The 12,336-nt window shown below is 50.0% G+C and overlaps 1 protein-coding gene across 1 annotated transcript in view; it reads left to right on the forward strand.

Moving 5' to 3' along the window:
• SMARCA5 (SNF2 related chromatin remodeling ATPase 5) overlaps positions 1 to 12,336 on the forward strand; it is a 682,605-nt gene that overhangs the window by 148,556 nt on the left and 521,713 nt on the right. The window contains exons 6-7 of the mRNA XM_069631209.1: positions 512 to 691; positions 1,060 to 1,215. Of these exons, the coding sequence (XP_069487310.1) occupies positions 512 to 691; positions 1,060 to 1,215 (336 nt within the window). The remainder of the gene's footprint in view (positions 1 to 511; positions 692 to 1,059; positions 1,216 to 12,336) is intronic.

Genomic DNA, 12,336 nt, shown 5'->3' on the forward strand with positions numbered 1-12,336 from the left:
TTTTTTTTTAGTTCTACTTGAAGTGTTTTCATTAATGGATAATGGTTTTATATACTCTTTCAATGTTTAATGCTTGGTAAATTTTGTACTTAACATTGCTATGTGTTTAATCTGTACTTTACACTAGTCCATTCTGAGTGAAACCAGACTGCTTTCACCTAATTAGTAAGAGTTTGGACTAACCTGGTGCAAACCCCTTCGCACGCGCTTGCACGTACCCGCACACACTCTCGGATGCCTCTCAGTCTACATACTACCAATACATGAGCAAAGGGAAGTCAAAATAAAAATTGCCTACTCTGACCAACAACTGGGTTCCAGGGAAAGCTTTGAACATCATGTAAATTGTGCATCATCCAAAATAGCCTCTTGACATTCTTACATTTGGGGTGATTTAGTTTTACTCTATTGTCTGGTAATACTCTAAAAGCCGTGGTAAATATGGTTATGGTGCAAATGTTGTTTTTTCTTTGGCAGTCGCTTACCTAGCTTTGTTCCATTCCTATGTTAGGGACTGGGTAAAACGTTACAAACCATCTCGCTGCTTGGCTACATGAAGCACTACCGAAATATTCCTGGACCACACATGGTGTTGGTGCCCAAATCAACCTTGCACAACTGGATGGCAGAGTTCAAGAGATGGGTTCCAACGCTCCGTGCTGTTTGCCTAATAGGGGACAAGGATCAAAGGGTAGGTAACTATGCAAACTATCCGTTGTATATTACGAGTTTGAAATAAATTGCCTTCCTCTAGTACCTGCATCACACTCACTGTTAGCCTAGTCTGTCCTTCCTTCCTCCCCCCTTCAACCACTAGGTACATGCTCATTCACATATTGCTATGTCAGGCACCTGGTATCAGCATTGCCTGGTCTACTGTATGGCTCTTATTTGGATACTCCCTTTGAAATCACAGCATACTTTAAATAAAAATGGTGTAGCAAGCTTTAAAACTTATGTTTTGTGATCAATATAGTCCAGTATTTTGCATGACCCTTTTACTTGGACATTAATGTAGAAGTTACGTCTAGTAAATATCCTGTCAACATTATTTCCCAGGCTGCCTTTGTCCGAGATGTGTTGCTTCCAGGAGAGTGGGATGTCTGCGTCACTTCCTATGAGATGCTAATTCGTGAGAAATCTGTGTTCAAAAAATTTAATTGGCGGTATCTTGTCATCGATGAGGCCCATAGGATTAAAAATGAAAAGTCAAAGGTAATTATCAGAATCTTGTTTGCGTAATCTCTGGGTTTGGTTGGAAGTATTTACAGCACACACTCTGGGCCAAATCTCTACCATATTATTAACTCCTTGTATGTTTAACATTGATTCATGGTGATTGGTTTGATTTTGTTCTGATCTGTAATTCATATGTTGCGCTACTGGAAAATAGTTTTGCTACAGTCGTTTCTAAACACATGAGCCTTAATTGGGCAATAAGCCCTGAGACTGCGGACCACGAATACCCCGGGGGCATTACCATAGGCGGTAATGGCCCACAGTCTAGGGGCTTATTGCCATTAGTACCCTGGCCTGTTAGACGGGGGTACGAGTGATTTTCTTTTTCCACCGGCTGTGAGACGTGTTGTGTAGCCAGGAAACAAAAGTTTTAAAAAAATGCCCGTAGTCGGGTTTCTCTTTCTGTGGCAGACATGAAGTCACTTGAAAAGGAAAGTAAAAGTCTGCCATGGAAAGGGAGTAGGGACTACAAGTAGTCCCTTCTCCCTTTCCATGGGGGCCAGTTGCAGGAAGAACTCTGGATGCCACTCGGAGCCTTGTAGGGCAGGTAAGACCCAGGCAAGGGCCAATGAGCTTGCGTTTTGCAAACTCGTCGACACTCGCCAGGTACTATTGAGCTATACTATGGAGTCTATCTTGTCCATTAAGGATAGAGATATTTAGAATCTCTCCTAAAATGTTAGTCTGAGAGATTGGCACACACCACCTTATGGGGAGTGCCAAAGGGATACCGAGTATTGCCCGTCTCTTTGCTCATGTGACATTTTAGTCGCAGACCATCTCCTAGTTATGGCTGGTGGCAGTGGACATGTTCTACCAACTATTGTGTAATTTCTGTGCTGCAGGCTATTTCTGTTAGGGAAAATGTTCCTTTGCCAATTACCTTTAACCTTAGAGACCCCCCAGCTCTTTTGCTGGACTCGAGGCTTTTTTAATTTTAACTCGTTACTTTTTTTCCCTGCTATAGTTTTTTGTCACTAGGATTTTTGTTTGTCACTGTTGAATGTAGTCTGGTAAGCTCCATAAGCATCTGCTTTTTGCATTGACACACAGCACCTTTTGTGCAGTGCCACTGAGGTCCATTGGCCTGCTCTTAATGTGTAACTACATTTCCTTGGGCGAACTACTGATCCCAAGAAAAGTGAGACGACCCCTGTCTAACTTGCCTTTTCCATTGTCCAGCACCCACCACCCTATGTGGGGCCCTGTGGGGGGGGGCTAGGAGGGTGGGGGGGGGTACATATAACTTCTTTATCCCACTCCTCATGTAACCTTCTGTTACACTAACTCACTTGAATGGCTGGTGGCAGTGGTTTCTATTTTACTACATTGTGCCATGTATCTGCAGGCTGAATCCTCCCCCCTGCACTACAGCACCCAAGGGTGACCATTTTACCAAAATGCCCCGGTCATGTTTTCTTCACCTTTTCTTGTCAGTTTCTTCTGGGCTTTTACTGTTTGAATTGGATTTGAGTGCTTTGTGTATTTAGCCTCTGGCGGGCTTCAGGCCTGAAGCCCGCCCAGGCTCCAGTGTGTCCAGAAAGGCAGGAAGTGAGGGCGATTCCCAAAACGTCCCTGTCCTATGTGTCTAGGTGTGCCTGAGTGAAACCTTTTCTGATTGGCCTGCTGGCTGTCCTGGAGGACAGCCACCCTGCTGGGTGATTGACAGCCTAGGGCTGTGAATGAATGGGAACTTTATTAAAAGACATGGTTTTTGGGACTAGAGGCAGTCGACCACTGGAGGACTAGATACAACTAAGACGTAGTGTGGTGTGGTGTGTCCTACCTTGGAGTGTTATTTTACCCCCTTTAGAGTTTACCTCAACTCACTAGCACTGGCCTTTTAGCTTGTGCAAGATGACTCTGTGAGTTGCTGTGATTTTTCCATTTGAACTACACTTTTTCTAAGATAATCAGAACTTTGAACTGGCCCATTGACTTTGGCTCTCCTAGCTCCAGCTTGTTCCCTTACAAGTTTTAATTACTGAACACTATTATTGCTGGGATAAAAGACTGCTTGCATCCCTCTGGGAGAATCCAACTGTACTCTTATGTCCTGTCCTCTTTCCTCCATACTGCATGGGCGTCCCTTCTAAGGGACAGGGGACGGAACCTTTTTTCACCAGAAAAGCCTTCTTCCCCTTTAAATTTGGAGGCATGTGGGGGTGTGACCCTGGGAGCATGCGCTACCCTGGCTCTGCCCACCGGTCCCACTCCTCGGTCCCCTTTTCTGCGTCGAAGGGAACAGGCTGATTACACCAGCACTCCTGGGTTTGGCTTGAGCCATATAATACCACATGCTCTTCCCCGAATTCTTCTATCTTTTTGTCTAATCTTTTGTCATTCAGATACTCGGTCGTCCGGCGTCATGTGCCTCCCCGTCACATGTCAACTTCAGTGTGCTTCAGCAGGTGTCTAGCCTGTGATGTACTCTTCCCTATGACTGACCCCCACGCTCTTTGCCTTCGCTGCCTTGGCCCTGACCACGGCTGGCAAGGTTGTACGACGTGGGACGCACTGACTCCATGTGCACTGAAGAACAGGCTAGCTAGAGGAAGCTCTTCAGAAGATCGCCTCCAGAGGACTTGAAAAGCTTCATCAAGCAGAGATCGAGGCCCAAAGGTGGGCCGCTATTTTCCATCGTACCCTGTAAGGGCAACTCCTTCCTGAGGAAACGGCCGAGCGGGAGGAACCTCTCTGGTTCTAGTACCAGCACACGCACCAAGGCTAGTCCAGCTACCCGTTTCACGGCCGAGAGTTTGTCGGATCCTTCCAGAATCAGTGCTGAGGGACCGCACAGTTCTTTTAACAGGTGTACACCAGAGTGGCAATGCCCTAGTACTGGATCAATGTCCGAGGGGGGGTGGGGTGAAGGGGCGGAGCCTGCACGCAGCACTACTGACGAGAATGTCGAGGGCAAAATGCCTTCCAGGCCTAGACCTGCGGTGCAGGGTAGACCTCATGCTCCACAACCAAGAGTCCCGGAGGAGGCTGGGCCCAGGGAGCCATGCACCATGACTTTGGCACATGGCACGCAGCGCGACAAAATGGCTGCCATGCCAGAAAACATGGCCGCTCGTCCGATGCCACTCCAGGGAGCAGGCGGGTGAACAAGTTTCCAAGTGGGACTTGTGTCAACCAGGTATGTGGCATACAGGTTATCCATCAGCAGGGTAGGTTTTCTCTGCTACCTAGAGTGCGCTCCGGCCCCAGCAGCCCCCAGCCACTCAAGTCAACATCCCCTGCTTCTGAAGATGGGTTCTTCGAAAATGTTCTTGTCGCTAATGCTAACCCCCAGATGGGGGGCATCCTACGGGATGCCGTAAGGGACTTGCTCTCTCCAGTCACTCCCCCGGTGCCCATAGTCAATCCTCCTATTACTGCGGCGCTACAGGCCCCTGCGCAGCCCCTGCCGCTCCTTCAATTCTGGCGTCCCTGCCTTCTACTGCTCAGGCGGTCCTACACCAGCCTCCGGTCTCCACGCCACAGCCCATGATGCCTTGCACGCCTCCTTCCGCTCCAGACCAGCCAGACACTTGGGTGGATACAGACCAGGAGGACCCTGACATGCTGCCGTCATGTGAAGGCCTTCCAGGGTAGTCTTGGTAGACGTCCTCACCCTAAAACCCCCTACCAAGACGGGTATCCTGATGCAGGAGGACGCTGTGGCTCTGGCCAAGAAGGGGTGGCTCAAGCCACACTCGGTGCAACCTGTCTATTGGCTCCTCAATGCCAAGTATAGACTGATGGAGGAGGGGGATACACTCTTATCAACACACCCCAACCGCATTCATCAGTGATCTCTGCACCGTCACTCTACTCTAAGCCGCAGTTTTCCTCGGCCACCTCGTCCTTGACATTGCTAGGCAAGGAGAAGATCTTGGAGGCATACAGGGAAAAAACTGTACTCTAATGCCTCCCTGCACCTGCATCAGCCTATATCATGCCAACGCTGATGCCATGCTGGCAGCCGCTAACAAGAGGTTGAGGCTAGAAATAGCAGATTTCCTTCCAGAACATCTGGTGCAGAGCCAGGCACGCTTTAAGGCGGGTCTAGGAGAATCCAGGCTGGTAGCGCAGGATCGATACCGCTTGCTGGGTAATCTGCATCTCCATGGACAGGGTGGACAGCCTGGCTTCAGGCTACTAAGTTTAACCCTGACGCTCAGGATCACATATTGGACCTTCCGTTTGAGGGTAGTGACCTCTTCCACCCTACCACTGTTGTGGAATTAGACAAGGAACAGGTCGCAAACTACGAAGTCTTTATCCTGACGAAGGCCATGCGCAAGGCGTACACCCAGTCGCATCAACTCTCCGACAAGGGGCGAGCTACTCGGGGGTTCCGGGGATTCCAGGTACGGAGGTCGAGACAACCTGACCGCTCGCTAAGTCAGCACCGACAGCTCAAGCAACAAAAAAAGGGTGTGGGGTGGAGGAGAGATGGGGATTCTTCCAGTCCCTCTCCTCAGCAGCAGCCTCGGACGATAAAAAGGCATGAGGTGTCCTTCGGGTCCACGTGTCTCCAGTGGGTGGCAGGCTTGCCTCTTGGTGCATTTCTGGCACCAGAACATTACAGACCCCTGGATTCTCTGTAGTATGCAAGGGGTACCACCTAGCTATAACTCCCCTACTCCACTTGCACAGAGTGGGACGGCAACTCTGTTGGTGGAGATCCACTGCTTGGCTCTTTACGGGCGACCGGAAGTAGTACCAGCCTCCCAGAGAGGCTTAGGCTTCTATTCCAGGATTTTCACCATACAAAATAGAACCAAGCTGGCCCGAGAGTTGTGCTGGACCCATCCACCCTCAACCTCTCCCTCCCTCTTCAGAAATTCATGATGGTTTTGCCAGCACTCATTTCTGAGACACTAGACCGGGGAGACTGGATGTGCTCCCTGAATCTGAAGGGTGCCTACCTACACGTCCCAATTTGGTAACCTAATTGCTCCTTCCGACGCTTCAGGATCATGGGCTGTCATTTCCAGCGCAAGGTGCTATCCTTTGGCATCAACTCAGCCCTCAAGGTATTTACCAGACTCATGAATGCAGTGGCAGCCCTCCTCAGGGCCACCCTGTCTACCCGTATCTGGTCTGGCTCTTCATGGTGAGATCCCGGAGGGGGTTACTCGCACATCCTCCACGCTTATGAACACTCTGCGACCTGGGGTTCACTATCGACCTCAAGGCTTAGCTGCAACCCACGCAGAGCCTCACCTTCCTGGGCCTCATCTGGGATCCAAGCTCTTAGATGGTATTTCCCTCAGAGGACAAGATTAAGGCGCTCAAGACCACTATGCACTTCCTTACCAGAGCAGTGACCTCGGCCTGGTGGTGCCAACACCTACTGGGTATCATGACGGCGGTGGTCCTCGCCATGCCACACACAAGGCTCCGGATAAGATAGAGTCTGGGCCCGGCTGGAGTCGCATTTCAACTGGCTGGAGCTCGGGGCCATTTGGCTAGCCCTCTGAGCCTTCCTTCCGCTCATTGGGGACAAGACTGTCCTTATCCAGACCGACTCCACCAGCATGAACTATGTCAACAAGCGGGGGGGGGGTGCGGGGTGGGGTGGGGTACCAGGTCCCCTCCACTGTGCAGCCTAGCAGTCAGCATGTGTGGAAATGGGCCCTGGAAAAACATCTACCTCAGTCGTCCACCTCCCGGGGGAGGCCCTCTTGGTAGCAGACAGGTTCATGTCATGACCCTTGCCCTCACTGGCAAGTCAGCCTTCCAGTTAGGGCCAGGTTAAAGGCCTTAAAACCTCACCCAAGACTCTGAGTCAGTCATGGCGCCTTTGGCACCAGGCTCATAACAATCATGAAGACCAACAATAGAATGGGGCTATTTACTTGGGACTATAACTTGTGGGGAGGGGGGGGTTTAGCCAACATGGAGGCACACACAGCTCAGTTACAAGGAACTGAGCTATGCGGTCTAGTCTTTTGGGTGAGGCAGGCCTGGGACTACTTTACCTGGACTAATTTACCTGAGACTATTTAAACCGCACCCAAACAGCAGAAAATGCTTTGTGGTGGTCTGCTGTGGGCAGCGCAACGTTCACCGTGTCCAGTTCTTTGATGCCATCTTACGTGAAACAAAGGACCTGCAGAGAGAGAACACACTACGAAACTTAACTGGAACCAGTATCCTGTGTTCAATCCATCGCCGACTACAGTTCCACTCACCTGAAGGTACGAATTCCATCATCCGGCACCGCATGCATCCTGGAATACCATAACCTGGAAAGAGAAAGAAAGACCGCATTAGTAAGCGTTTACTCACGTTTCCTCCCAAATGAAGAAAGCCACACAATTCTTACCTGGGTAGTCCTCTCCTGGTCAGTATCATTGCTGGAACATTACGGTGAGGAACATCACAACCTGCAAGGAGAGAAGACACAAGTTCGCAAGGCGAAACGGTGCCATGCATCGCGCATTACTCAGCGGACAGCATCACGCACACCGCGCTTTCTCCTACCGACCCATGCTCATCTTCAAACTGCATGACAACACCAAAATACCTTTCCATACCTAAAAGGGAAGAAGCAAGACATTATTCGAACTAAGAGGAACATAAGAACTGCATATAAAGACTGTAAAGCAGCAAACTTACGGAGTCGCGGCAGGCCTGGATTCCCACAGGGGGGCTTGCACCAGTGAAGTAACTTGGTCGCTGCTCGCTCCCCCACATCTACGTGCACCTGCCACGAGGAACGGGACGGAGAATCCACCTGTTACAATATTAAGGTGAGGAAGGCCCAAGGGGAGGAAGGAGTTGAGGCCAAGGGAGGTGGGAAAACCTAGACAATCTGGTATTGAATCCAGCTCTCCTATATTGCAGACCCATCTTTAACCAGAGGCCTTACCAAGGGACTGGGAGAGGGTTTGAGAGTGCAAATCATCCAACCAGGGCTGGGTGGCGTCCCCGTGGATACCAGGTGAGCGTAACAGTTCAGCAGTCTGGGACAGGACCATTACGAATGGCAATTGATCTCCCTGGGAGACGCATTGCCGATTCAGTGGGAAGGCATGACCGCATATGCCTTTCCTCCCACACCCCTGATCCCCAGGGTACTCCGCGATGAAGGAAGCTTGTCACCTTGGCATATTGATAGGTCCTTGGTGGCCAGCGAGACCGTGGTTCTCCGAACTGCTCGGCCTCACGGACAGGTCACCCATTCACCTTCCGCTGGGTCCGGCACACCTGTCCCAGCAGGGGGGGGGGGGCAGGGTCTTCCACCCCGTGCCTCAGAAGTTAGCCCTCACAGCGTGGTTTCTGAGCAGATCACCCTCAAGCTCCCGAGCCCTTCACGGGCTAACCTGGAGATCATTCAGGGCGCCAGGAGCAAGGCTACCATGAGCCAATATAAAAGCAAATGTAGCAGGTTGTCACTGGGCGGACTCCAAGGAGATGGACCCCCTTACATGCGCTGGACGACCTGCTCTCCTTTTTGGAGCACCTCGCACACTCAAGGCTTTCAGGTGGACACATGTCACTTACCTGGCAGCCATGGGGGCCTAGAGAAATTCGGAAGAGGTCTCTTCCTCCAACCCGATTGTCAAACATCTGGCAGGATTGTCAAGGCATTACCCACCCATCAAGAGGCCACACTCGGTGTGGGACCTCAATGTGGTGTTTGGCGACTTGGAGCACAAACCATTTCAGCCAGTGTTGTCTGGACTTCAGACTAGGCACCATTAAGACTACTTTGCTGGTGGGATGTGCCTCGCTCGCAGAGTCGGCGAGATCCAGGGTCTGGTGGCCTCAGAACCTTACACACCTTTCTCCTGGGAAGGTACACTCCGCCTTTCATCTAAATGAGGAAATGGTCTTTCCCACGTTCTTCGCCCACTATTGGGGAGAATTCTCAGAAATGTGCTAATTCCTCTCTACCTTAGAGACCCCCAGCAACTTTGCTGGATTTTGAGTACTTGAAATTTTAACCTTTTTAACTCCATAGGCATCTTTTATTGTTAGACAGCACCTTCAGTGCATTGGCACAGGGAAGTCTTTCAGATTGCCCCAAGGTTTAAATACATTCTCTTGGATAAATTGTTTCCAAGAGCAGTGAAGTGAAATTGACTTTACTTACTTTGTAACTTTCCAGATCCAGCACACACTCTTACGATAGGGTGTTGGAGGAGTTACTTAGTATCCCCTTTGTCTAGCTTCTCGTGTAACAATTTTATGTCCACCTTTCCTCAAATGGCTGGTGGCAGTGGTTTACTTAACTACTGTGGTGTGCTTTTACTGCGGGCTGCCTTCACAGCTTCAATAAAGCACTCAAGGATGCCATTTATGTCGAAATGGCCCCGGTCTTCTTTTTTAGCCATTTCTTCGTGGAAAGGTCCTTCTTGAGATTTACTCTGCGTGCCAAACCATGTTTGGTTCCTTTGTTAGTTTTGCCTTTGGCGGGATTCACGAGTGAAGCCTGCCTCTGGCTCTAGGTTGTCTGGTGGGAGTAGGTAGAGAGGGAGGTGCCCTAAACTCCCTGTGCTTTGTCTCCTAGGAGACAGTAATGCACTTCTAGGTGATTGGCCGGCTGGCTGTCCGGCAAGGACAGCCACCCTGCTGGGTTGACTGACAGCTAGGCTGGAATGAATGGGAGAAACCTGCATAAAAGGTGAGGCTTTTTGGCTTGGAAGGCAGAGTCGACCACAGGACGAAGGAATCTGAAGTACTTGGAAGAGACGCCTGCTACTGGACCGACTAGAGAAGCCCTGCAAAGACTACTTCTCCCCTTGAGTTGGTGGGACCAATCCACTCAAAAGTAAGCCACCTGGACATCCTCGTGGAGCTGTTTGAATTTCCACTGCAGTTGCTGCTGGAACCGAATAGCCAGGGTGAGGAACACCAGATTCTGTGCGTTGCTTTTAAGTTGGTCAAGAGCTCCAGGAAGATCCTCCAGACTCCCAGAAAGCAGGACTGACCAAGCCTGAGCCACCTCAACAGAGTGCTGGACCCCAGATGCAAGGAAAGCCCTCAACAACCAAGAGTCTGCAGTGTTGCTATTTGCTTAGAGACAAGGAGCTGAAACCGCAAAGTGCCACTGAATAGAAGTGCGTCCTTTTCTGACGCCGACTGTCCCGTTTTAGTGCAGGAGTCCCCCACACTTCCTCCCTTTTGTCCTTGCGACTGAGGCCCAGGAACACACGATCTGCACAGGAACAGAAGCCAGCCAAGTCCTTTTCTTCTAACTAAAGGTGCTGTCAAGTCTTGGAGAACGTACCTGTTGTAACCTCACTTGTTCTCAGCTGAGACTTGTCTTGGTTGCTTCTGTAGGGTTGTGAACAGCTTCTTTACTTCACGGGCCTAATCAGCTTGTTCCCCTGCTTTGATTTCTATTTGTGCAAGACTTTACCTACCTGCAAGAAGTGCTTCAGCTCACTTAGACTTTTGCCCAATTGACTTTGGCCTAGCATGGCTCCATGAATGACTTCTTCCCTCTGACATTGTTTGGGCTTCCTTCCAGGAAGGGATTAACTAACTTTGCATTGGGGGTTACCGAAAGTACTTACCTGGTTCAGAATATTTGTGAGATTTTTTTTTTGTTCAGATAACTTTTTTCTTTGACATACTGTAAAGTCTGGTTCTAAAAGCAAACCGTGGTATACGAATGTCCAGTGTCCTAGTTACTAAAGTCACCTGAGGGTGTAGGAAGTGTGTGTGCCATCCCAAAAGGGTACTTACTGATTTGGAAATATTAAGTGTTTTGGAGTGTATTTGTGTTACTATTATATTGTCCCCTTCTGAAGAAGGCTTAGTCAAACTGACAGTTAAATAATTGTTTAATCAAGAAACCTGTGTAAGAGTTTATACTTGTCACTGTGCATCTGTGTAACTCCCCTACAGCTCACATTGATCCCTCTTGAGATAAGCCTATCTGCTCAACACGCTACCAACCTGTGTAGTACAGACTTGCACCAAAGGTTGGGGTCCTATTGCCAGGAGGTCGGTGTTGTTGTAGTGCACCCAAAGGATACTGCATACAATCTTGCCTAATGACCCAAAGGACGAGGCGCAGTCTTGCACTGTCTGGATGTTGGGCACGCTCTGAAATTCTATCTGGGCAGGACCAAGGGCTTCTGCAAGTCGGACGCACTTTTTGTCACCTTTGGGGGAAGGGGGGGGGGTGTCCAGACCCCGTTATTAGGCATCTAAGGCTTGTATTGCCCGGTGGATGGTTGCGTCCATCAGAGAGGCTTATGAGGGGCAGCGCCAGCCAACATGCACACTCACGCAGCCAAAGCAACAGCCATCGCCTTCCAATGGCCGGTTCCCTGGCAAGTGATTGTAAGCATTACTGTTTGGACGCCGGCTCGAAATCTGACGCGGCCTTTGGGCAGGCGGGTCTAAGGAATTTATTTGTTTAAAGGTGGTCTCCTCTCCACCCTGGGGATACATTCAGTTGTAATTGCCCATGCAGTATGTTATGTTATTTTGCATTTATATAGCGCCTTATATACCATTGGTATGGTCTGAAGGTGCTGGTAGGTTCAACGCCCTTGGGAACCGAAGTTCAGGTCAGTAGAGAGTAGAGGGAGTCCAAAAGTGCGTGTGCGCACCAAGTATGTGTGCAGCTGGTGCGGAAATCGAGTGGTAGCTGCTTCTTAGCTGTAGGTGTGGTGTTTGAGCGGTCCAGAGTATGTGTTCGCTCTGGTCGGTTTTACCCAGAACGAGTGTGGCTGCGTTAGGCCTGAAGAGAACGCCTGGCTGGGGGGTGTGAAACCAGCAATGATTACTTAGAGTGATGTGGAGTAAGCGGGAGAATGTAGATATGAGAACAGTTATACCGAATGGTGTCATAGTATCGCTGTGTTCTAGATGAGTGGTGGTGTAAGGGGGAGAGTAAGCATGGGGTGTGGTATGATGTATGTTTTCAAGTGTTTCCTTCATTCCAAAGCATATTAAGTATCGTCCGTTGCACATATTCGTCCGTTCCTCATACTCGTCCGCTCCACACATTCGTCTAGTTCACACCCTTGTCCAGTCCGCACACTTGTCCAGTCCGCACGCTTTCTTTGCTGCGATTGGTGTGAGAGAGGGTAGGCGGTTCAGGGGGGGGGGGGGTGGCAGGGGTATGATGGCAAGGCG

This window comes from Ambystoma mexicanum, chromosome 6q (assembly GCF_040938575.1).
Source record: "Ambystoma mexicanum isolate Mex_15411 chromosome 6q, UKY_AmexF1_1, whole genome shotgun sequence".
NCBI classification, from domain to species: Eukaryota; Metazoa; Chordata; class Amphibia; order Caudata; family Ambystomatidae; genus Ambystoma; species Ambystoma mexicanum.